A 23,321-nucleotide genomic window follows, 5' to 3' on the forward strand; every position below is an offset into this window, starting at 1 on the left:
TCTGATTTTTTTTCTACTTCAATGGCGTCTTGGAAAAATGAACTTTGACTAGTCCTGAAGCTTGAACTTTGTTGGGTGGATTTTGAGACCTGGCTGGACTGATCCTTTGCATGAATGTCTACCTGGAAAATAATTTCACCTCTATCTCTGGGGTATAATGAAGGCAGTGTGAAAGAAAAATCACTTAGGTATTTTGAGAGATTCCAAGCCATGTTTATGAAGTTTTAAACCCATTCCTATCTTCTTTACCCAAACATAAGGTAGCAGGAGCCAAGCATTTGTTCTCATTAAGTGACTTAAGCATAACAGTCCAGAAAAGAGGGTAGAGCAAGTAGACCATCTCCCTCAGGTGTACGTCTATTATCTTAAGCCAATACTCCTTACCCAGGTAGTATAGTAGTGCATATATGGTATGAGTAGAGTTTAAGTTTTTAAACATTTATCAACATGGTTTACTGCACTAATGGTTTTAAAACCCTTCAACAATTTGTTACTGGGCAACATAAACAAAAGCTTGATGAAGTTGCTAAAAAAGATTTATTTCACTTTCTGAAACCAACAGAATAGTAAAAGTAAATAAATTGAAATGAAAATATTTTGGTGAAAAAAGACTGCATACTAGGTTAATCATAGTTTGAAATGAGAGGCATTACTAATAGATGTTAACTTTCCAAACACAGAAAAGGCATACTTGTATGAATGTCACCTACTCCAGTGAATGATAAACTTGATAGTAACACATACTATTAAAATGTACTTAAATATTTATGTATTGCTGGTATTGGAGAAGCACCCCTGGTGGGGGAAAAAATGATGCCTTTACATTTTAGGCAAAATGAAAAAAGCTGAAACCAGGAAGAATTAATGTGCTTCATCCTACCTTGCTTTTATTTTGGTGCAAAACCTTGTTTCTTTACTTAAATAATTCATGTTACTTACATTATGTACTTTTTTAAAAATCCTGTTCTAAAATAATTCAAAACTTAGTCCTGCCTCCATCATTTAAGAAAAGTATTTTCTTATCAAGTTCATTAAAAATAGTCAAGACTCAGTCACTATGTGAAGAGACTTTTCCCTTTTCATATTCAGTTATAAAATTACCTAGCCAGCACTGAGAACTCACAGAATCTTAATAGCTGGAAGGAATTTTTAAAAATATTGTAAGTTCAGCTACCCCCCCACCCACACCCCCATTTTATAGTTGAGGAAACCTGAGGCGTGAAGAAAGTGATTTGCATGTCACAGAGTAGCGGCAGAGCATCCTTTTCAGAGGGAAAACCGTTAAATCAGTTTGATTAAAAGAGGGGTAGGTACTGTCTTTTTATTCATTGCTAAGAAATTCGTCACTGAGCAAACAGAGAATCACATATCTGCAGCTGTTTTAAGAAATGATAATGCAATGTTGTCTAGAGTTTTTACAAACCTCAGTTGCTGGCACTCTTATTTAAGAATTTTAAAGGAGTATCACATAAAATGAAATTGGATGAAATGTTTCTTAAACAGATTACTTGCATGGCAATATTGTTTTGCTATGTTTCCTAATGAAATATAACTCACTTTTCAAACCAATTCAGTTTTCTTATAAAAGAACTGAATTTAATGACAAGGAGGGTCATTTCCCTCAAGAACAAAAAATGCTTCAATATTTAAGTCAATAACTAATCTAAAATGTACTAGTGGTTCTGAGGACAAATTAATGCTAACTCTTTGTAGTGGAGAGGTAGATCAAATAAACATGCAGTATTTAATAAACTATAGTAAATTTAAACCACTCAAGATTCCCATAAAGGCAAGATTACAAAGGTAAATCAAACAACTTTAATTCCCACATTCATCATTTCATTGTTTGAGCATATTGGTCAAAAACCAGCTTATGTGAAATTTGGTTTGTCTAACTATTCTTCTCAGGACTAGTTACAGTCCACCCAGGACCTTATAATTTCTGGTCATTAAAACCTCAGTGTTATGTAAAGGAATAGTGAGGTTCCAGTGTATTGGTGCTGGATGCAAAGGGGTTATTTTCAATTATAATACTAACTTTAATTACATACAACTATTATTTGTAAGCCTTAGATAATTTCCATGGCTGATATAAGTTCTAGAAAGAGAAACTGGGGTTACTTAACAGTTCCCATTTTAGAAAATTCCATACAGATTGTCTAGCAGGGATTTAATGAGTTAAGTTGATGCAAAATATCCTTGAGAAATGCAGAAAGATACATAAGAACATGCTAAAACACATATATACAGCTTTTTATTTTTAATGGAAAAATAAAGACAAAACTTTTAAAGTAATATTTACTTTAAAAAAAAATCTTCCTCATTCATGGAAATTATAAAAGCAAAATGTTTTACATAAACTCTAAATTATCTTGTGAAACATTGCTACCTTTGTCAAAATCATAAGCTTATCTTAAAGATTTCCCACTTCTAGTTCCATGTCAAATAAGCATTTGACATGATTAGTACTATTAACTATATATATTTATATATATTTATACCATAAACACAAATGGAGTTTCTCTGAAGGTAAACTAAAGTAAAAATAAGCCCCTGCCGCCAAAGCTTTTACAATTCTTTTTGGTTCTAAATACAACAGAGTAAAACCGTAAGCAACTCAATTTGATTGCTTCATATTTTCTCATACATATACAGTTTGATTCTCATACCTTCTGCAGAGCCAAGTATCATCTCAATGCAGTGCAGAAAAATTGACTATTTGGAGAGGAGCTAAGTTGGGAGAAGTCACAAAGCTTTTCTTGGCTTTGCTGTAGGAAAACACTGCAACCGATGTCACAGAAACATTTTCCTGGTTACCATTAACCACTTTCAACTTTTTAAGATGGTGAACTTTGGGGGTAAAATAGTCTCTTAATTCTTGCTAACACTAAGTTAAAAATAAGGGTCTACAAAATAACCAAAATTAGTGAATAAAATAGTGACTGATGGGTACTTAATACTCTTTAACACCAGATGTGGAGTATGCTTTATTTAATGTGAAAAAATCTCTTGGACAAGAAGTGCTCCCTGATAACAAAAAAATGCTATAGCTAGTTTTATCTTTCAAGTGACCAATACCAACCTCTAGAAGCAAGAATATAAAATGATGCCTCTAGCTTCACTTAAACCAACTTCTCACAAAAATATTATGTATGAACATTTTAGTTTGAAGCACAAATAAAGGGGCCTCATATGCACTGATTTATTTATAAGTACTCTTATAAGTATCATTAGAAAAGAGAAGTAAACTACATGGGAAAAGAAGATGAATTATTAAGTGAAACTTCGACGGGCTTGGAGTAAATACACCACATTGTTGCTTAACTGAATCATAAAATATCCATATTTCCGTTAGAGCTGTACAGTGTATTTCAAGTAGAAATAAATACTAGTACACGCTAGAAGAGAAGGTTTAATAATCGATAAAAATGTACAAAAATATTCAAATCAGAAATGCTTTAGAATGTGTACCACAGAAGTCAATACTTCTCACTGAGTAGGGAAAAGTTTTCCTTAATGAAAAACTGGACAGAGGATATTAAAAAAAAAAAAGAGAGAAAAAGAGAGAAAGACGGAAAGAGATCTGATTTCTTTTTAAATCAAGACAACTTTTGTTAAAGAAAATATTTAAGTCGACATTGATTTCTTTAGACAAGGATATTGCAACTGTCACTTAAAATTTGGTGGCACATTCTTTAGTAGGTCCTTAAGGCAACATATTTAAATTAATTTACAATCTGATTTGATGTTAATTTCTTTTTTTAAACATCGCCTCAAAATAGATGTTCAAATAATGCCCTCACAATAGCCTTCTGTTTTATTCATCCAGATGCTTTTAAAATTAACAATGGTGGCTATGATATAGCAGTGCCCATTAGCACTACTATATAGTTAAGGGTTTCCATCAAAAACACCTATTTTTTTAGTTCACCATAAAAATTCACATCAGTTAAACCAGTTAGGAAGTGCACAAAAAAGCATTTTGATCAGTTGCTGGTGCTTTTTTTGTACCACTATGCATCAAAAAAGGTTTCATTATATCTTCAAAATCCAACTTCTGCAAATTTCAAACCACCTCAAAAAAGTATCATTGTGGCATTGACTTTAGAACACAAAAGTAAGGACATCTGTGGTAATCAATAAATCACCATCTCTAGTGTATTTTGCTGTACCCTAAAAAGGGGCTTCAGAGTGATGATATGAAAATGATTCTCTATACAGAATCAAAAGTTTTCATGTTCAGTTTTGAATTTCCTTCTCTTTTGCAGATTTAAAGTCAACTCCACTGTAACATTACTTAATGCACTTCTTCCTGTGATATAATTAAAACCCAGTGTTGCTTCAATGGAATTTAAAACATCAGAATCCCTGTCCTGAACTAGACATTTTTTAATTATACTGTAAACATATATTTGGTATAATTAATTTATTGATCATCATCCAGTTGTTCCAAGAGGGTCCTTCTCCGCTTTTCTAATTCCCCTTCACTCAGTTCACTGCCAGAAGTATCCCAATTACCCTGGAAAGACATTAAGAATTAACAGTATTTTTTAAAAATCTTGAAATAATATAAAATTTTTTCTTAAGATGAAAATTACATGGTATTTTTAAAATCCATTAAACCTTCCTAAGAAGAAAATTTATTATAAGGCACCACAGTTTTATGCCTGATTTTTTTCTGTTTTGAAAAAGAAATTCATATTACCATCTACTTACCTTTCTTAGCGGCTTCAGAGGAAAAATAGGAAAATAATATATACAATCCGTTAGAAGCAAGTGTGCACTCAAGTTATACAACAGTTGTGTTCCTTATTCAAATAAACTGAGTAGTGTAACCCACTCAATTGACTTCACCATGAGTAAACCCAAAGTATGACACAAAAACCTATTTCATTTCAAGACTTACACTAAAGGACTAGAAATCTAGATCTAAAAGCCTATGTAATCAAACTCACCTTTCATAAATGTAAGGTCCAGGAAGGTTCTACTTAACTGACATGAGGACACACACACACACCATACATTCTATTATTATATACAGAATATTCATTTTCATGTGTATACATATGCATATTTATCTTTTCTGTTTTAAAGTTCTAAGTAAGCTGCTTTTTCTCCAGAAATAATGCAAGCCCCATGTCTAGTGTAATCAGAATGCTTAGAAGGGTTTACATCACTTGTACAAAATCAAATTTCACAACTTAACTCCTCATTCCACTTTGTTCCTTAAATACAAAGAAATACTCCACAGAAAACTCCAAAAGGCATTAGGACTGTGTCTCAGAACCTGACATAAACCTGGTCCCTTTCCTTCAGGTGTTGTTTGTTCTACTGCCACATGGATTATCACTTTATGCAACCTTCCACCTGGTACCTGAAAAGCAGTTCTTCAGTTGTTTGTGGTGGGACTTCCACCTGTTGTCTTTCAGAAAATAGCCTCTGGCTCTTTGTAGATTTCATCAGTTCTTTCCCTGGCTCCTTCAGAAGATCACCTGAGGGCCTAGAGCTTTTTAAGGAAGTAATAACTACTCTGGAAATTTCTGAAAAAAACTTGTGATAAAAAAAATAACTTGGATTATATGAGATGCCTCACTGTTCTTTCTTTTGAGACAGATCTCAATTTATGTGAACAGACTGTCTCTCATTCCACTTCTCTATCTTGAATCTCATCCTCCCCTCATCCAAAACACAAAGAGCAAACACCCTAGAGTAAGTTACTACTTAATTTTCTAGATAAGTAGACTTTTGCTATGAAGAGTGACTTTGTAATCATACTATCATACCTCACTCTTCAAGGAAATAAGTCAGGCTATGCTACTGATTTTCATTATGTTTATGTAAAATGGGAAAACATTTTTAGGAGACACTTGATTAGCTGAGACTGCTGTTTTTCTTAAGGATGTTATCCGTGGCCTAAGGCTGGCTTCGAAACATTAGTTAAGTACATACAATTCTGCATAAATGGAAAACATACACTTTGAGGCCAAGTTAAAAATACTTACAGAATCCTTTCCAGTCTTCTTTTTAGGTGATTTATGTTTTGATTCTGATCTCTGCCTAGTTCTATCCTTTTCATTTTCTCGTTCTTTTTCTTTTTTATCCTTTTCTCGTTCAGCATCAGACTCTGGAGAATCCTACAAAAGATATAAGATACACCTTGTACAAAGTAACAGAATAGTGCTCTCTTAGAGCCAGTCACAAGTAAAAATCTGTCTTTTGCAGGAGGCTCACAGCAAGAACATGACATTACAATATCACTAAAGAAATACTTCTCTGGCTATGGAGAGACAGGCACACTAAAAAAGCACTGTTGGTGGAGATGGCAAATGATTTAATTACTCTGGAAAATAATGTGAAATTATGCTAAGAAAGTCACAAAAACGTCCATAGTCTCTGACTTTGACACACCATTAGGTGTATACCCCAGGAGATAAAAAAGGTCAAATACATATCAAATTATATCCATAATATGTGAATGTAATAGACTACCTCAGGATAAGAAATGAAGAATTTATAAGGAGATACAGAACATGAACTGGTGCAAAATAAAATAAATAAACCAAGAAATGACAGGAAAAACAAAAAACTCAAAACTAAGCATTGAGTACTTATAATAAACAAGCTTGAGCCTGAAGAAAAGCTACAAGGAAGCATTCCCTTCCCTTCTTTGCAGGAGAACTGTGGGTATAGACTATTGCATATATGGTCAGATTTAACTGACATGTTTATTAATTTCATTAAACTACTTTTTTGCCCTCTTTTTACTTTTAATCTCATGAATGCCATCTCAAGTCAGGGAAAGATACTAAAGAAAATAAAGACATAAACAAAAGAATGTCAATAAAACTTTTTAAAGTGGCTCTCTAAAGCTCCATTTCAGACTGCAACATATAAACCTTGTTATATTCTCCATCTCTCACAATAAAATGTTAGTTGGGCATACATGACTATAACACCTAGATAAATCTTTCTCACATATTAGGCATAGGAATGAACAGCAGATTGTTCCACCTACCCAAAATGTGAATATGAATTAAAGGGAGTTATTATGGGTGTATAATAGGAATCCATATATAAATATAGTGTAAAAGGGATTGATATAGTGGAAAGAACACTGAATTTGGAAGGCAAAGTTCCTGGATCTGACGGAACTTATTTTATCTGCAAAATGAGGATGGTTGGAATCAATAATCTCTAAGGTCACTTCCATCTCCCAACTTATGACTCTATGAACTTCTAATAAGCTCAGGTTGCCTGAGGGGTAGACAGATGTAAAGGGACCACAAAAACTACAGAGATCAAAACCTAGAATAAAAGTTATTCAGGACTGAAAATGTGACGAAGTAGGTTTAAAAGTGACAAGAGGAAACATCTAAAAGACATTAGTTTTTAATTATCATAAAGCTGTGCCAGTTGGATTAATTTTCAAAGTCCAAAAACTCCACACAATGCAGTAAAAAAAAAGTTTTGTAACTGAGCTTTGTGTGCAGGAATATAGTGAACCAGAAAGACTGTCATCAAATGACATAGTATTGAATGGATACACATTTTTCTGAAAAGGGAGGAGAGGGAGGAAGGAGAAATTCTGACAACTACAAAACAGTGACTTACAAACACAGACTCTAAGACCTTGCTACTGCCACCTCGTAATTCCTCACATATGAAACTCTAGCTCTGAGCCTTTCAAATGGCCATCCTCCAGTGTTTTACCTTATCAGCTCTGCTTCTTAGATTTCCCAGGTTTTTCAAAACCTTAGTTGACTCTCCAGTAACTGATGCCTTCCCCTTTAAAGTTAACTTGTATCCTTATTACCTACTTTGTATGTATCTTGCATATACCTGTAATATGTACATATTTTATCCCCATCTTACCCGAAGCCCATGCTAGAATGTTCACTCCATGAGGGAGTGAACTCCCCATAACTGCTTTTCTTGAGAATGGATCCCTATTTGCCTAGGCTGGAATTGTTGCCGGTACTGGCCTGATCCAAATACTGATCACCAAGTAAGCTTTAATCCATTCTATTTTCCTAACCTGAACTGGTTTGTTACCTCTTTAGTTAGCCTGGTAGTCTATTCTCTCTGGAGACTCACTATAGTGGTGCCAGCTTTAGTGTGGCTTTAGGCGTAGTTTAGCTGAGAACTCCTGAACTCAAGTGATCCACTATCCTCAGCCTTCCCAGTGGCTGGGACTATAGGCTTATGTCACTACATCTTGTCATTTTTGTACTTTAACTATATCAAGACTAAGTACTTAATAAATGCTTGATTGACTATTGGTGAGCCACTAAATGAAGATAGCTAATTTACCGATTTGTGTCTCCTCTTCTTGCTTTTCTTCTTATGCTTTTTTGATTTCTTGTAACTTCTCTCTAAGAAAGATAAAGGCAAAAAGATTAGATTCTGAGGCAACATAAATCCAAGTCAGTTTAACAAAATAAAGAGAAAAGCTCACCAGACTCAGCACTAGAAGAACGTTCTGAAGCAGACCGGGATTCGGACCGCTGCCTCTTTTTCTTTGAATGGCTGTCATCATCATCTGAATCTGAGCCCTAAGGGAAGAAATCATTTAAGATGCAAATTCATGATGATTTGGAGAAAAATATACTTATGGTCATATTCTGTAAATAAGAATCTTACCGATCGAGAACGTGAACGTTTTCTGTGATGTTTTTTAGATTTTTTAGAATGTTTCTTGTTCTTTGAATGATGATGCTGACATTCATGCTACAGTTTAAGGGGAAATCAAAGAGTTAGATTTGTTTTAAATAGCACTTTTCACCCATTCCTAATGATCTACCAGATGTATATATGAGAAAGGGGCCAGATAAACATATCTAAATGAGTATCTATAAGTACTCACAATAGGCATTAAAAAGGCCTTCATTTATATATGACTAGCTGAGGCAACTTCCAAGTTAAATTTTTAATACTATCCAAAAAGTTGTATAGCTGCCTCTAATACTGCTTTCTTACCCAGTGATCTAGAAAGCATACATCTATAATATAATAGAATGGGAGTAGGGAGCCAAGTACAGATGAGGAGTGACACAAATAAGGCTAAATTATTTGCTGCAGTCTAGGTAACTAATTTTCTAATACATTGAAATACAGTAACACCCTAGTCTTTAAAAATCACAGTGACAATTATCATTTTTAAACAAGGGTACCCTGGTCAAGTTAATTCCCTAAGCTTCTATGCCAGTAACCTCCTAGAATACAGTCCTCTACCACATAAAGATCAAAAGCAGGATTATCCAGTGGCAAAAATTGGAAAGCTTTAGTATATTCTTTCTTTTTCTTCCTACTACCTGCCATCTTATCCCCCACTCATGCTTTAGATACACAATGGTGGTCTTCCTACTTTTTAATAACACTTTGCAAAACAAGAATCAGGGAATTTCTGTAAGCTGATAAATACCAATGGGTCAACCCTTCCAAATAATTTCAGTTCTTTTTTCCTTCAACTATGAAATGAAGGGCTTTGTAATTCATAAACCCTGCAAAGTTGCTGGGGGAACAAAAAGAGGCTAACTATTGCCTTTCCTCATAAATCATATTCTGCCTAAGGCATACAGAATTTGTCTTTTAATATTAAAAAGGCAGGAGGGGTAAATGAGAAGAGTTTCTTTAATGCTAATAAAAGATTTAAAAAGTCTGGTATCCAAAATCCTATTTTTACTATGCTTTCCCTACTCCACTTTACTATCATGCCTTGCTTGAATTGTACTATATATATATATATATCACATTCAGCATCATGTTTTCTTCCTTGTTTCACAGGTTCATGACGCAAAGATCTGTACTTCTCAATACTCAAGAAAAGTAGCAAGGGACCAAGTAGATGCTTGTGATGTAGTGATGAAAAGTAGAAAGCATATGAGAGAGAGAGGGAGAGAGAGAGAGAGAGGGAGAGGGAGAGGGAGAGGGAGAGGGAGAGAGAGGGAGAGAGAGGGAGGGAGGGAGGGAGGGAGAGGGAGAGGGAGGGAGGGAGGATCATTTGGACTGTGGAACTCTCTACTTCCCTCTAAATCTTCATCCACTGGCCAAATTGCCAATGATGTGCCACTCTGTATTTAGCTAAGTTGGTCACAGACAGTAGATATTATTACAGAGATGATTATAACAACACAAAACAGTCAACAATTAAAGTAATCACAAAGTCCAGAAGTAACAGTGAAAAGAGAAAAATCGGTAATTTTATTTAATATTTATTTATAGGCATTTCTAGGAAATTTTTATCCAGTGATGTCAAATTACCAATGTAACAAAATTATATTTTATAGTGAAGGCTTCAAGAATAAATCTGTCTTAAGCTTGATATCATTGGCGACAGAGTGCATTATGTTCTGCATGACTTAGTTGAGTCAACTACAGGAAACATTTCTATTGAGTTCTGAACTGCAGGCTAGGAAACTAGAGGCAAATGACGAAGAACAAAAGCTGACTGCCCAAGCAGTCTCAAGAGAAAGATTCAGTCTAAACTCAGTCTTTTAGCTAAGAGATTCAGGTGCAGTGTGAAAGTGGCTGGGCATGAGACTGTGTTTATCTTATTAAGTACCTTCCAACTGCTTCATCTTTCAGAACCTTTTCTAGTTTTTTCTACTTCTTTCCAAATATTTTTTGGATATACCTGCCATTTCTCACAAACATCTGAAATGCTCTACCTGGATGACATTTGGGGAAGGATTTTAATTTACTTTGGCAAATGAAAAATGATCCTAACTTTGTATAAGATCTTTTAAAAATTGTGCTGACACTGCCATCTGACCACCAGACTGAAAATTTGAGACTGGATTCTTAAAAGCATGTAATTGAGACTAGTAAAAGTAAAAAGTTCTGTAATGAAAAGGTACTATAGGAGGATCCTCATATGTTATACAGCAGATGGTGGTAGTACTTAAATACAAATTAGGTTAACCAGAATATCTCCTTTCCCAAGCCAGATAATAGAGGTGTTATTGTATATGCACTGATAAAATAAATCTATTAAACATGAAGAAAGTAAATGGTATTATAACCTTAAATTTTCAGACAACTATAGATTTAGTATTTAAAAATACAAGATACATAAAATAGACCTAAAACAAAACCCTTCTGTGCTACAAATATATTAACAATGGTATAAAAAAGTTACTACAACTAGATTAAAATTACCTCAAGCACATGCATGAAATCCTTAAATATTCTTTTTCTTTCAGACTCTAGAGTGATGTCTTCAAATGCCGGTTCCTTTACAAATCTTTCTCGAATCTATATGAAAAATTCACAGTAACACAGGTAAATAAACAACACAAATGAATCCATAATTTTCAAGGTTAAAAATGAGGCAAGAACTTCTTTCCATGGTTATGCTTCAAAAGAGACTGTCCCTATAATCCCCCCAAGGCCTAAGGTAAAACAAATGATATTAATAGCATGAGTAACTTACACTTTTTTTTCTCACATTAAGCCAGGCTAACTACCTTCAATTTCTATTTAAGCTATACAATTAGACAAAGAATAGTAAAGCAAAATGAATTAGGAATATTTTGGCATCAGGAAACAGCATAAAGAACACTGCATCTGGAAATCAGAGGACCTATGTTCAAATACTAGCTCCACCACTTGCTACTTATTTGACTTTGTAAAGGGCTCTTTCTAAGCTTTTAACCTACAATCCTATGATCTTTATGGGCCTTAGTAATCTTATTTGTAAAATGAGACTTTGAAGGACTTTTTTAAATCTATGACTGATGGTTTTGCAATATATGGTAATGTTATTAATGAAATATGTACAGTGAATTATACAAATACAAGAAAGCATAAATACATACATCTTCCCAGACTGCATCCAATTCTATTGGAGGTGCAGCCTGTTTCAACATACTCTTGAATGCAGACTCTTTTCGTTTCATTTTACGAGCCTCTTCCTTTTCTCTTTCCCGTTCACGGGCTTCTGCCTTTTCTAACAACTAGAAAAAAAAAGGTTTCTATCTTAGCAGTAGATACAGTAACAAATAGTTTTAAATTCACATTATTTTTGACATATTCTGAATTCTACTACAACAAAACAGCATCGCAATAATTTTAACTGATGAAGCTTAAACATTAGTTGATATAGTACATTCCAAGGGGCTATATTTTCTCTACCTTGCAAAAAAACAACTGTCATCCTGCCTGATGTCCCTTATTCCCAAAATATTTAAAACTAAATACTTCATTGAACAGTTTCATAAATGTTAACTTTATTAGTAGAAAGTTCTGCAATAACTTACACTATTAAAAGCCAATTTGATGTTTCCAGCATCTAATGTTGTTGATCTTTTAGTTGAACTGATTACTGCAACAAAATCTTCAAATGTAGTATTTACTTCAACCAGAAATCCTTTATCCTATAAAACAAATATCTCATTTATATGAAAAATACATAAAATCCCAATTCAGATAGTTTTTAAATACATAGTTAGCTGTTTACCATTGTTAAGCCACTCAATGAAACACATCTCATCTCTTTACCTTTAGGATGTCTTTTATTATCTTCTTTTCATCATGATAACGTGCTTTTAGATCCTCAACATAAAACTTGAAAAGATCAAGTGCAGTTGATCCTAATGAAAAAACTAGAAAAGTCAAAAGCTAGCTCTAACCAAAGAGCTGCAATTACTTTTTTCATTTAAAAAAAAAATATCTCCCACCCAAAATGACCCCCATACCCCCATCTGTCCATTCCACATACAATCAAATTATAAGTTAGGAAGGAAAATAACCTTACCAGGCTGACCAAGCATGTTGGTAAATCGAATATCAGAACTAATTGTTGGATATAACTCCATCCAAGATGACATAGAATGCAACTGTCCATGTTCATGCAACTCATCTAAAAATATCTGAAAGTATTAATATTTAGATAAAAATGATCAGCTAAATTAATATAAAAGTTACATGGTATTTTAAATTGTGCTCAAGAAAATCAAAGAAGTACTCATCTCAGGCTACTTATATCAAAGTTGTATTAAAAGCTAAGTTTCCATTTTAAAAAATACTTTCTATCAAAGGGATATCACAGACAATTCTAGTATTTAAGAACTTGCTAATGTGAAAGATGGTACTTTCTTGTGAAATGTGAAAGATTTCCTGTACTAACCACACCTTTGCACATGATAGCAGTGCACTAAGGACTCATTTAATTATATGTTTCCAGTTATACATCTCTCTGAACACACTTGTATGTCACTTCTCTTTGGTACCTATATGTTGATAATACTGACATTGCTACCTATTCTACCTCTCCATGTTCCTCTAAATGACTTGCATCTTGAATTCTTTAGAGACCATGGTTTTCAATTACTTAGTCATGCATCTCCAAGTCAAATCAAAAAGCACTTATTAAAAATATCCTATGTGTCAAACACTGTGTGAAGTGCTGGGAATACAAATAAAAGCAAAAAAAAAAAAAATCAGATGTGCAAGGGTGGAGGATGGTGGTGCCCTACATTAGAGGTCCTGCTGGTAAGCTAAGAATGGCATTCTACATTTTAATTGTGCTAAAAAAATGTAAATCCAGTCTCACAGGCCCGTAAAAGGGCAAAGTCTATCCCTTCATTTTGGTGACTCATCCCAGACAGTAACAGGAAAGTCAGTCAGAGGGAAAAGGTTAGTGCGATGGTTAACACATTCAATTTTGGACATGCTGAGTTTAAAATATCTATGGGACATACAGTTTGAAATGTGTAAGAGGAGTTGAAGATTTCAGACTGGAGGTCAAGAGAGAAATTAGAATTAGATGAGGAGACCTGAGAATCATCTAGATGTAAAAATAATAACTGAATTTATGGAAGCTGATGAGATCACCAAGAGTGCAGAGGGAGAAAAGGAAAGGACTCAGGACAGAGCTTTTGGGAACACCTCAGGTTAGTGAGCATGATCTAGAAGATGGTAAAAGAGACTGAGAAAGAGCAGGCAGCTATGCAGAAGAACCAGTATAGAATGGTATCCAAAAAAAAGCCCAGAGAGAAGGGAGTATCACTGTCAAAGGATACATAGAAAACAAAGATAAGGAATGAGAAAAAGTCAATAGATTTGGCAATTAAAGAGATCATCAGTAATTTGGAAAGAGCATTTCAGCTGAATGACACTCGAAAAGAGAACTATAGAGTTAAGAAGAGGAGAAAGAGTGGAGGCACTAACTATACATAATTTTTCAAACAACTTAACTGTGAAGGGAAAGAGAGATACGTGAGCCAGTAGAGATGGATGAAGTGAGGGTTTTACTGAGGGTGAGAGAGACACGGGCTTATTATGAGTTGAAAGGAAGAAGCCAACAGATAGAAAAAAACTGTAGAGCAGAGATGATAGGGAAGACATTCTGCTGGAGAATATGGGACAAAATTTGTGCACGTAGAGAGATTTACCTTGATGACAAAGGCCACCAAAAGTCTGGGTTGTTTATTCAGGAAAAGCTTTGGGTCACAAAGGAACTGCACAGTAGCCCACAGGCTGTATTTATTTCTGAGCTTACATACTCTTTTCATTTGCAGTGTTTGTCCAAATATGTACATACTGATGGACCAATTTTATAGGTATTTCATTCAACTGCCTAACAAATCTACACAACAGGCATCTTTCACCTAAGTAGAGAGACTTTTGAACAATTATGTTCTACATTTTGAAGGCTCTGAAATATTCTAAGGAATGATGCAATCAGCACAGTGTCAACTGCAAAAAATCAATGTCCAAAAGATCTCATCTTCCTTTGGAACTCCTCTTCCACCTTGATAATGTATTTTGATAACAAAGATGACAAAAGTTTTGACAATCATGTCTTCCTATGTTATTATTGCTTAGCACTAACCAAAAGATAATTTTTGCTATAGTAACAGACTTTTATACATCTTATACTATTCTAATGTATTCATGAGACAAATCTTAGTGGAGGAAGTAGTTAAGGAAGCTATATCTTAAACTACTGAATTAAGTGCTTTTTTTATACCACCAGATCCCAATCAGTATGGATAAGAAAGAGTAAATGTTCATGTGAAATGGTTGCATTATTCTAATACAGTCTGCAAATACCAGTCACTGCAATTACCAGAGATAACAATTAGGATTTTAAATATTCTCTGTACATTTCTTTTAACTGTGTGACCATAAAGACATGGTATGCTATAAAATATCACTTGTAAATGCCTACCTGTTCCTTTCTAATAGTTTTGTCAAAGTTGTCCTCAACACATGTATAAATTACTCTAGAAGATTATACAGGAATGGGAAAAAGATTGCACCAGCAGATGACATTCTCAATTCCTTTCCTTGAGATTATAATAACAAACTATGAGCCACTGTTTCATGTGTGCCAATAAGAAGTATAATACTATATATAATTTAATATAATATAATATAATATAATATAATATAATATAATATAATATAATATAATATAATATAATAGTTTTGGAGTTAGAAGACCTCAGTTCAAATCTTGGCTCAGCTACTTAATATCTATGGGACTTTGGGTAATTCACTTAAACTCTCTGGCCTCAGTTTCTCCACCTATAACATAAGGGGTTGGACTAGACTAGACTTCTTCCTTCTATATTCATTTAAAGCAGGAATATAAAGATGAATATAATTAAATTCTTCCAAAACTACATGACCTTACTGGTCACTAGATAAGAACTTTCTTTACATTAGAATATATAACTAGGCTTTTATAAATGGCCTAAAAAACTATCTACTCTTTAATAGCTTCTATCCACCTTTCTCTCAGTCACTATAGAAGCAAATGACATCTCCTCCAGTACTGGAAGTCACTTTATGTTTTTTTAAATTGTCTTATGAACTTTTAAAAAGGGCAAAGACCCCAAAGAAGTGCAACTAATAGATAATGAACTTCTCTATTCTAGCTAGACTGGATCTCAGAAAGCAGACACAGCCTGCTGTCGAGAAAATATCTGAAGGCTTTCCAGTATGAAAGAAGCTGCCAAAGCTTTCACCCTGCTGATATAGCCATCAAAATGTCAGGGTCATCTCCATAATATGGGGAAAGGGAATTACTAACCTGAAAAGATTCTCTATTTTTACGCTGCCGCCTTCTTTCTCGTAACAAACTCTTTTGTTTTTCTTCTTCCTCTTCCTTTTCTAAAGCTCGGATATGTTCTTCAAAGCATATCAATGCATCTTCTTTGTCCATGTCTAAAGGGGGAAAAAATGCTTTAAAAATATGTACTTCAGTAAGGGAAGTAAGATTAATTTCTTGTCAATAAAATTACTTTGTTAACAATGTGCTATACAGTAAGGACTTTTAAAAAATGACCTAACATGTCTGAAAAAGGAAAAAACCAAAACTTTTAAGGATATGAAGATCAAAATTGTGATATAATAAATGTAATGTGAATTACCAATGAAATTCATCTATAACTGACAAGGTATATATATTTTAGGAACAATTAACACATTTTCTAGAAATGGATGAATTCTGGTGGTGTCCAAATTACTTCCCAACAAACAATAATTTTGAAATGGTTTCATTTGTGATAGCAATGGTCATATATGAATGATTCTACTAACACAAGGCTGGCACTAATCAAATGAAACTGCTTTGAATTGGGTTCCCCACCTTTAGTTACCTCTATCATCTGAGTGCTGGATTTTGTACCATATAGACACATTTCAACGCTGTCTTTTAAATCATGTGGTTTTAAAAACTGGGTAGTACTTTAATGAAATATGTTAAGTTTTGAAGCACTAATGAGCACACTTAATGACTAGTAGTGATATTGCAGAGCTGTTGGTATGGGGAAATATGTCAACAATTGATGGGTTATTATGGCTGAATAAACTCTTAGGAAAAAAACCAAACACTTTCAGAGGGATGTATCTACTGGAAAGGCTGTTAGTCCAGTCCTCTACAACAGAGCAGTATATAAAGTTGAAAGCACAGTTATAAGACCAGTAAAAACAGATATTGTTGGTATGAATAATAAAAAAAATTCATCACTAGGTAAGATAATGCAAAGAATACAAAACTCAAGATGGGAAAAAAGTAATTTTTACTTATGAGAGTAATTTTTTAATTCAAGGATATATCCAAATCATTTTCAGAATTCTTCATGAGCCTGTAAGATCTGGGAATCTAGACTGTAAAATATCCCCCCAAAAGTTTTTTGGGGAAAAAAAATTTAAACTTCTACTGAGCTTGGAACGTTTGTTCACAGAAGAAACAATGAAGAGATAATACAAAGCAGAATTGCTCCAAATTACAAAAATTTTAAATGAAGATAAAATATTATAAGATGGCTTTGTATCATACATCAGGTCAAGAAAGACATGTAAAACAGACAGGTTCCGATGGCTTGGAAGCTTGCCTGATTTAAACCTATGATATATACATGTTAGACTTGTAAAAACAGATTGTCAAAGGAATAATTAATATTCAACATGATGAAAATATGGTTTCATGATGAATTAAGGATGTGACAAAATTTTGTGAAGTTAATGACAATTCATGTGACTGCATCAAAAGGAAATATTTTTTTCAAAGACATAAAACTTTGTGAGGTTTTGCTGTATAAATCAACAAATTTAAATATTTTACTTTGTCCCAGTTAATTTGTAGGCCACTATATATTATAAGGCATTAAATTAAACCCTCATGCCAAGTGAAAATAATTCACTTATTTCTAGAAAATTCTCTTTTTAAAACTGCTGGGTTTTTAAAAAAGGATTTCTTGATTATCCTTACTCTGTAGCTCTTCATCTTCTGCAAAGGTAGGGTTATCCATCAGATACTGCTGTGCTTCAGACCATGTGGTAGAGTAGGTAACATTAGCCATGTTGTCAAGTATATTTTTTAAGGCCTCCCAATTTCTCTTTCGCAACTGCTTTGCTTGTTCCTGCAACAGTATCAAGACACATAAACAGAAACAAATGATATCTGGAGGTCAAAGAGGCACTGCTACTTTGATCTTCAAATATACATAGTTTATTAGCCAACTCAATGAAAAAATGTGTTTTTACTTTGGGTTTTTTGGGGAAATTTGGAGCATGCACAATAAGGGTAAGGACTACACTTTATCTCCTTACATAAATCTTCAATAGAGTATTGGACCCAGAGTTAGGATGACTAGAGTTCAAACTAGCCTAAGACTATTTTAATAGCTGTTGTGACTCTAGTTAAGTTACTTAACCACTGCATACAAGTTTAGTCATCTCCACAATGAGGATATTAACAGCACCCACCTCACAGAACTGTGAAAACTGAGTTCATTGTTCCCAAACCTTAAGACACTATCTAAATGCTAGCTAATGTTTTTATATTATCATCACTGTAGGCAATAAGTATTTAGCTGGTTTAGACTCAAGTTAAATTGTTCTACATAGTTTTCAGGCAATCCTCTAGGTATCATTAATTCAGTTCCTCATTTTGCCTTATTTGGGCCATTCAATCTCTTCATCCTTATTCATGATAATGACTACAATACTATCTTAAAAATGCAATCCAAAGTCAAGTTTCTTGGATTACGTAAGCCCTTATGTTGTCATGAAAGCTCCTAAGTTGTTCCTTACTTGCCAATTTATCAAAACTAAATAGTGAACTATATATAAACCATTCTTAAAGCAAACACCTGACAACTTTTGGTTACATATTTCTACTCAGGAGGGAGTAGGTCATGTTTCCAACTTGGGGAATGGTCTACAAAAAGGACCAAGTTTCAAAAACTGGTCCCTTTTCAGTTACCTAAAAACACATTAAGTATTATTTATGTGCAAAAGCCCAATATCAAGATACAAAGAAGAATTTTATTTTTATAAACTTAATTGCTACATTTTGTTTTTTGCCATCACTTCTGTACTGACCTATCCCTTGTCAATGAACCTTCCCTTAACCTTCCCAACTGACACATCAACTACAAAGAATATTTTTAAAACTCAGATGCTCCATAATTGTCAAACTATTATTCAGCTTGATAACAAAATAATTAAGTCCTTCATAACTCCATTATTCCTTCTAAATACTGTAGAACACTACATGTTCCTTTTCACTAACTATAAACAAGCAAAAATCTTAGTACGAAGTATTGAGTAAAAATTATTTATTTCCACATTCTCAAGTACAGCTAGTCCAGCACAACAATGTATTATTGGCACTGTTAAAAATAAAGCTTTTACTCTGATATAATCATGATTGTCGCTTTTTAAAAAAAAATTTACATTAATTGTTAAGTGCTTTCATAGCACTGAACTATATTTACATCCCTGGCACAAATACTGGTCTCTTTCTCTTTGGTTAACCCTTTCTTGGCTTCAGTATATATCTCACTAAATAAATTTGGTAGGCATTTTTTTCCCTTGATTTTTGAGAATCAATTTAGTGTTAGTTACTAGTTTTTCTTTAAAAGTCTGGGAGAATTCTGTAAATATGAACATATTCTCCTCTTCCCTCCCCCCCATGGCACCTCTGATATCACTTTAATGTCTTTTCTGAAACTAGATTACAATTAGTATTTTGCTGGTAATTCTTTTCCAAAAATTCTAAGTTTTACTAGTATATAACTCTGAATAGAAGGTTCTGATTTTTAAAATTCCTTTTCTGTTCTGAATTCACTTTGTTCATTTTCTATTTGTTTATTGTTAGTATGATTTTACTCCCTCTTCTTTTTTACCAGGTTGGTTAGAGGCTTGTCAATTTTTTTATTTGAATATCACTAGATCTTTTCTTTCCAATTTATATTTTTTTCCTTGTAATTTTCAAGATTTTAGCTTTCATGGTTGATTTACATTCATGTACACCAACTTATTTTAGCTATTCCTGAGCTGACTGGCATCTACCCTGTTTTATTCTCATCCAGAAGACTAGTGAGGTGACATAGAGGAGTCAGGAAAACCTGAGTTAAAAGCCAGCCTCAAACACTTAAGGATCGTGGGGCAAGACATTTAAAATGTTTGCCTCAGTTTCCTCATCTGTAAAATGGGGTAATAACAATAACTCAGAAGGCTGCTGTGAGGATCAAATATGTTAATATTTCTGAAATGCTTAGCCCAATGCCTGGCACAAACAATCACTATATAAATGTTTTTTCTCTTCCCTATTTTTTCTTGTAAGGTATTTTACAATTATGCTAACAAAATGACTAAAAGATGTTCTGACCCAAGACCTCACTATTATCAGTGTAAGCTCCAAGAGATGAATGAGAGATAGGCCCTACATATAATGAAATTTTTATAACAGCATTTTGTTGTGGCAGAGAATTGGAAGCAAAGTAGATACCAACTGACTGGGCAATAAAGTCATGCTACATGAATGGAAAGTAATACTACCCTATAAGGAATAATGCAGTTACATGAACTGATATTAAAAAAAAATGCAGAACAAGAAAAATAAAATATACATGACTAAAAAAGTAAAACAGTGACAAAAATCAAAACTTAATGCTGTAAAATTAACGATTACCTAGAGTAATCTAAGAAGATATGAAAAAGCAACCCCTCTGGTCTTTTAAGGAGGTTGGGAACTATAGACATAAGGTTGTATACATTTTATACTGGGAATGCTGTATAAAAATGTCAGACTTGGTTGATCTTTGGGTTGGTTTCACTGTTTTTACCCCTCTTTTCAATTCTTTCTTATAAGGGATGGCTTTCTGGGAGGGAAATGGGGGAAAAGATATATTGGGCAAACAGGTTGTTTTACTCATGTCCAACTCTTCATGACCCCATTTGAGGTTTTCTTGGCAAAAATCCTGTAGAGGTTTATCATTTCCCTTACTGGTTCATTTAAAAATGAGGAAATCGAGGCAAACAGGGTTAAGCGACTTGCCCAGTGTCATACGGCTAGTAAGTGTCTGAGGACAGATTTGAACTCAGAAAAGGTAAGTCTTCCTGACTCCAGTTCTGGTCCTCAAACACTATGCTACCTAGCTGCCCCAATAAAAAGTAAATTCATTAAAAAATAAAAACAACTCCTCAAGTCTAAAGAGTAGCTACCTTTTCTATTTCTATCACCAGTATTGGCACACAGAAGGAACATAAGCTTGACTAACTGGTTTGTGTCTGTGTATGTGTGTAGGGGATGCTTTTCTTCCCCTTCACCAAAGGCAAGAATTGTATGGCATTCTACTTCTGAGAAGCTAAAAGCTCAGCATTAAAGGAAAAAGAAAACCCTGAAACCCAGCAAATGAAACATCCTTTTATTCTCTAAGCTTCAGGGAACTCTAGATGGGTAGAGAAAAATCACCTTTTCTTTTTTTGAAAGAAAGAACAAGACATCTTCATAAATTTCAAGACGATCTCGCTCAGATATTGCATTCCATACTTCCATCTCTCCAAACATTTGTTCAGCTTTTCTACATGTCAAAAAAAAAAGTTAGTTTTCAGCAAATGCCTCAATGTGCAAATTCTGCTAAGCCTTTTTGTCATTTGATCTTATTTACTGATATGCTGTCATAATATTTTGAAGTTTATTATTTTAAGTCAATGCTTTAACAATGATTTTGCATACCTAAGAAATTACTTGGGCATTTTAAGTTAAAAAAATTAATATAATTTGTACATGTCTATATGTAAAATTTCTAAGTTTATATGTGCTTATTAAAAACTATTCTCCCTGGAAACCAAAACAAATAGTTTGAAATGGAAAGAAAAAAAAACTTTGAGAAATTACTTATATCTGGTTGTGGAAGTCATTTTTTCATGGTTTTCAAGAAACCGTTGAAAGGATTCTTTAGCTTCTTTATATTTTGATCTTGCTTCTTCTTTTTCTTCTTTCTCTGTCTGGACTTTATAAGCATTAAAGGCTTGCTTTTTTTCACTAAGCTTTGCGAGGGCACTGAAAAGGAAAAGAAAAAAAAAATCCTTAACTTCAGGAAGAGAAAATATAGCCTATGTTTCACAAAATACCATACAAGGTAACAGAAGAAGTAGTTGCTATTCATGAAAAGGAAAATATAAAGGATTTTTCAAAAAAAAGTACTCTCTATCCTGAAAAACAGAAACAAAAACCAACAATCAACAAAATCAAACCAAAAAACCCAAATAAATACTTAGATTTCTCAAAAATAATTAAAAACTAAAACAAAACAACATTTCTTACAACAAAAAAATCCTCGTAACTAATCTGAAAATGGTTTGCAAGTCTGCCCATGTATAACCCATATAAAATTGCTTGCCTTCTTAATAAGAAGAGTAAGAAGAGAGGGAGGGAATTTGGAACTAAATATTTCAAAAACAAAATGAAGGTTCAAAATTGTTTTTACATGAAATGGGGGGGAGGGGAGCAAATAAAACATTAAAAACAAACAAAAACCCCAATACAACCATGTCATCTGTTAATACTGAGTTTTCAAGTACTTAATCCACTAAAATAATTGAAAGGAACTTCTACTGTATCCAAAACACTTCACAAAATTGCAAAAATTTGATTAAATTTTTAAGAAAACTAACTCAAAGTATTCTAAACTTAAATTTCCCAGGAAATGTAGGCAAAGAAAAAGGTACAAAGTACTACCTGTATCGGGGATCATTAATAATCATTTTCATTGCTTGTTCCCATGAGGCATTAGATGGTACTCGCTGTTAAGATAAATCATATAATTTAAGTGGGCATATTAATAGTTATGATCTTAACTTAAAAGTATCTGTTTTTTGTTATTCTTATACAAAAGGATTTTTCTTTGCATATATTTTAAACAGAAAGGGAAGCACATGTCTTCAAAATAACAAAATCATAAAGCTGTGCTATTTTCTAATAAATATTTTTAAAGACAAACAAGTTTTGAAACAAGCTTTGCTATTCTAATTCCATTATCTTTCAAACTTGTGCAAGATAGAACACACTGGCCCTGGAGTCAGGAGGATCTGAGTTCAAATTCAGCTTCAGACACTTGATGCTAGCTTTGTAACCCTAGGCAAGTTAGTTAACCCTGACTGCCTCATCCTGGCTCTCCCACCCTCAAAAGAGTGTGCAGGGAAGAGTGTCTTAGATACAGTATACACTAAAATGAACATTATTTCAAAAGGACAAAGAAATACAGTCCTATGTCTAGAGTTATAGCATTACTAACTACACATCTTTAAAATAAATAAGGCACTGAAAGATTTTTAGAGAATAACCAGTTAAGAAATCTTTTAATTACTTTGTAAAAAAACCATCAAAAATGTTCAAAATGAAATACCTTTTCTTTTAATAACTCTTTAAAAGCTTGCTTTGCTTCTTCTTTTGTATTCCAAGTATATGTTTTCTTCGCAGGCTGACTATCTTCTTCCTCCTTTTTGGGGGTGTAACTACGAAATCATGAAACAAAATAAAAATGTTATTTTTCCTAGAAAAAAACTATTGCGCTCAT

General features: G+C 33.5%; 1 protein-coding gene across 16 annotated transcripts in view; it reads right to left on the reverse strand.

Moving 5' to 3' along the window:
- Positions 1-3,394: 3,394 nt before the first annotated feature.
- Positions 3,395-23,321, reverse strand: part of PRPF40A (pre-mRNA processing factor 40 homolog A) — a 54,232-nt gene continuing 34,305 nt past the window's right edge. For 12 of the 16 annotated variants that reach the window (XM_072611990.1, XM_072611985.1, XM_072611983.1 and 9 more), the window contains 16 exons: positions 23,151-23,259; positions 22,484-22,548; positions 21,641-21,805; positions 21,215-21,323; positions 17,723-17,873; positions 16,040-16,173; positions 12,755-12,869; positions 12,499-12,602; positions 12,258-12,374; positions 11,817-11,954; positions 11,158-11,253; positions 8,641-8,727; positions 8,456-8,552; positions 8,311-8,372; positions 6,003-6,134; positions 3,395-4,519 (listed from right to left, as the gene is read on the reverse strand). In XM_072611990.1, coding sequence (XP_072468091.1) covers positions 4,427-4,519; positions 6,003-6,134; positions 8,311-8,372; positions 8,456-8,552; positions 8,641-8,727; positions 11,158-11,253; positions 11,817-11,954; positions 12,258-12,374; positions 12,499-12,602; positions 12,755-12,869; positions 16,040-16,173; positions 17,723-17,873; positions 21,215-21,323; positions 21,641-21,805; positions 22,484-22,548; positions 23,151-23,259 — 1,774 coding nt within the window. In that variant the 3' untranslated portion in view covers positions 3,395-4,426. The remainder of the gene's footprint in view (positions 4,520-6,002; positions 6,135-8,310; positions 8,373-8,455; positions 8,553-8,640; positions 8,728-11,157; positions 11,254-11,816; positions 11,955-12,257; positions 12,375-12,498; positions 12,603-12,754; positions 12,870-16,039; positions 16,174-17,722; positions 17,874-21,214; positions 21,324-21,640; positions 21,806-22,483; positions 22,549-23,150; positions 23,260-23,321) is intronic. The other 4 variants (XM_072611993.1, XM_072611992.1, XM_072611978.1 and 1 more) reach the window with 1 other exon arrangement.

The sequence above is a fragment of the Notamacropus eugenii genome, chromosome 5 (genome assembly GCF_028372415.1).
Source record: "Notamacropus eugenii isolate mMacEug1 chromosome 5, mMacEug1.pri_v2, whole genome shotgun sequence".
NCBI classification, from domain to species: domain Eukaryota; kingdom Metazoa; phylum Chordata; class Mammalia; order Diprotodontia; family Macropodidae; genus Notamacropus; species Notamacropus eugenii.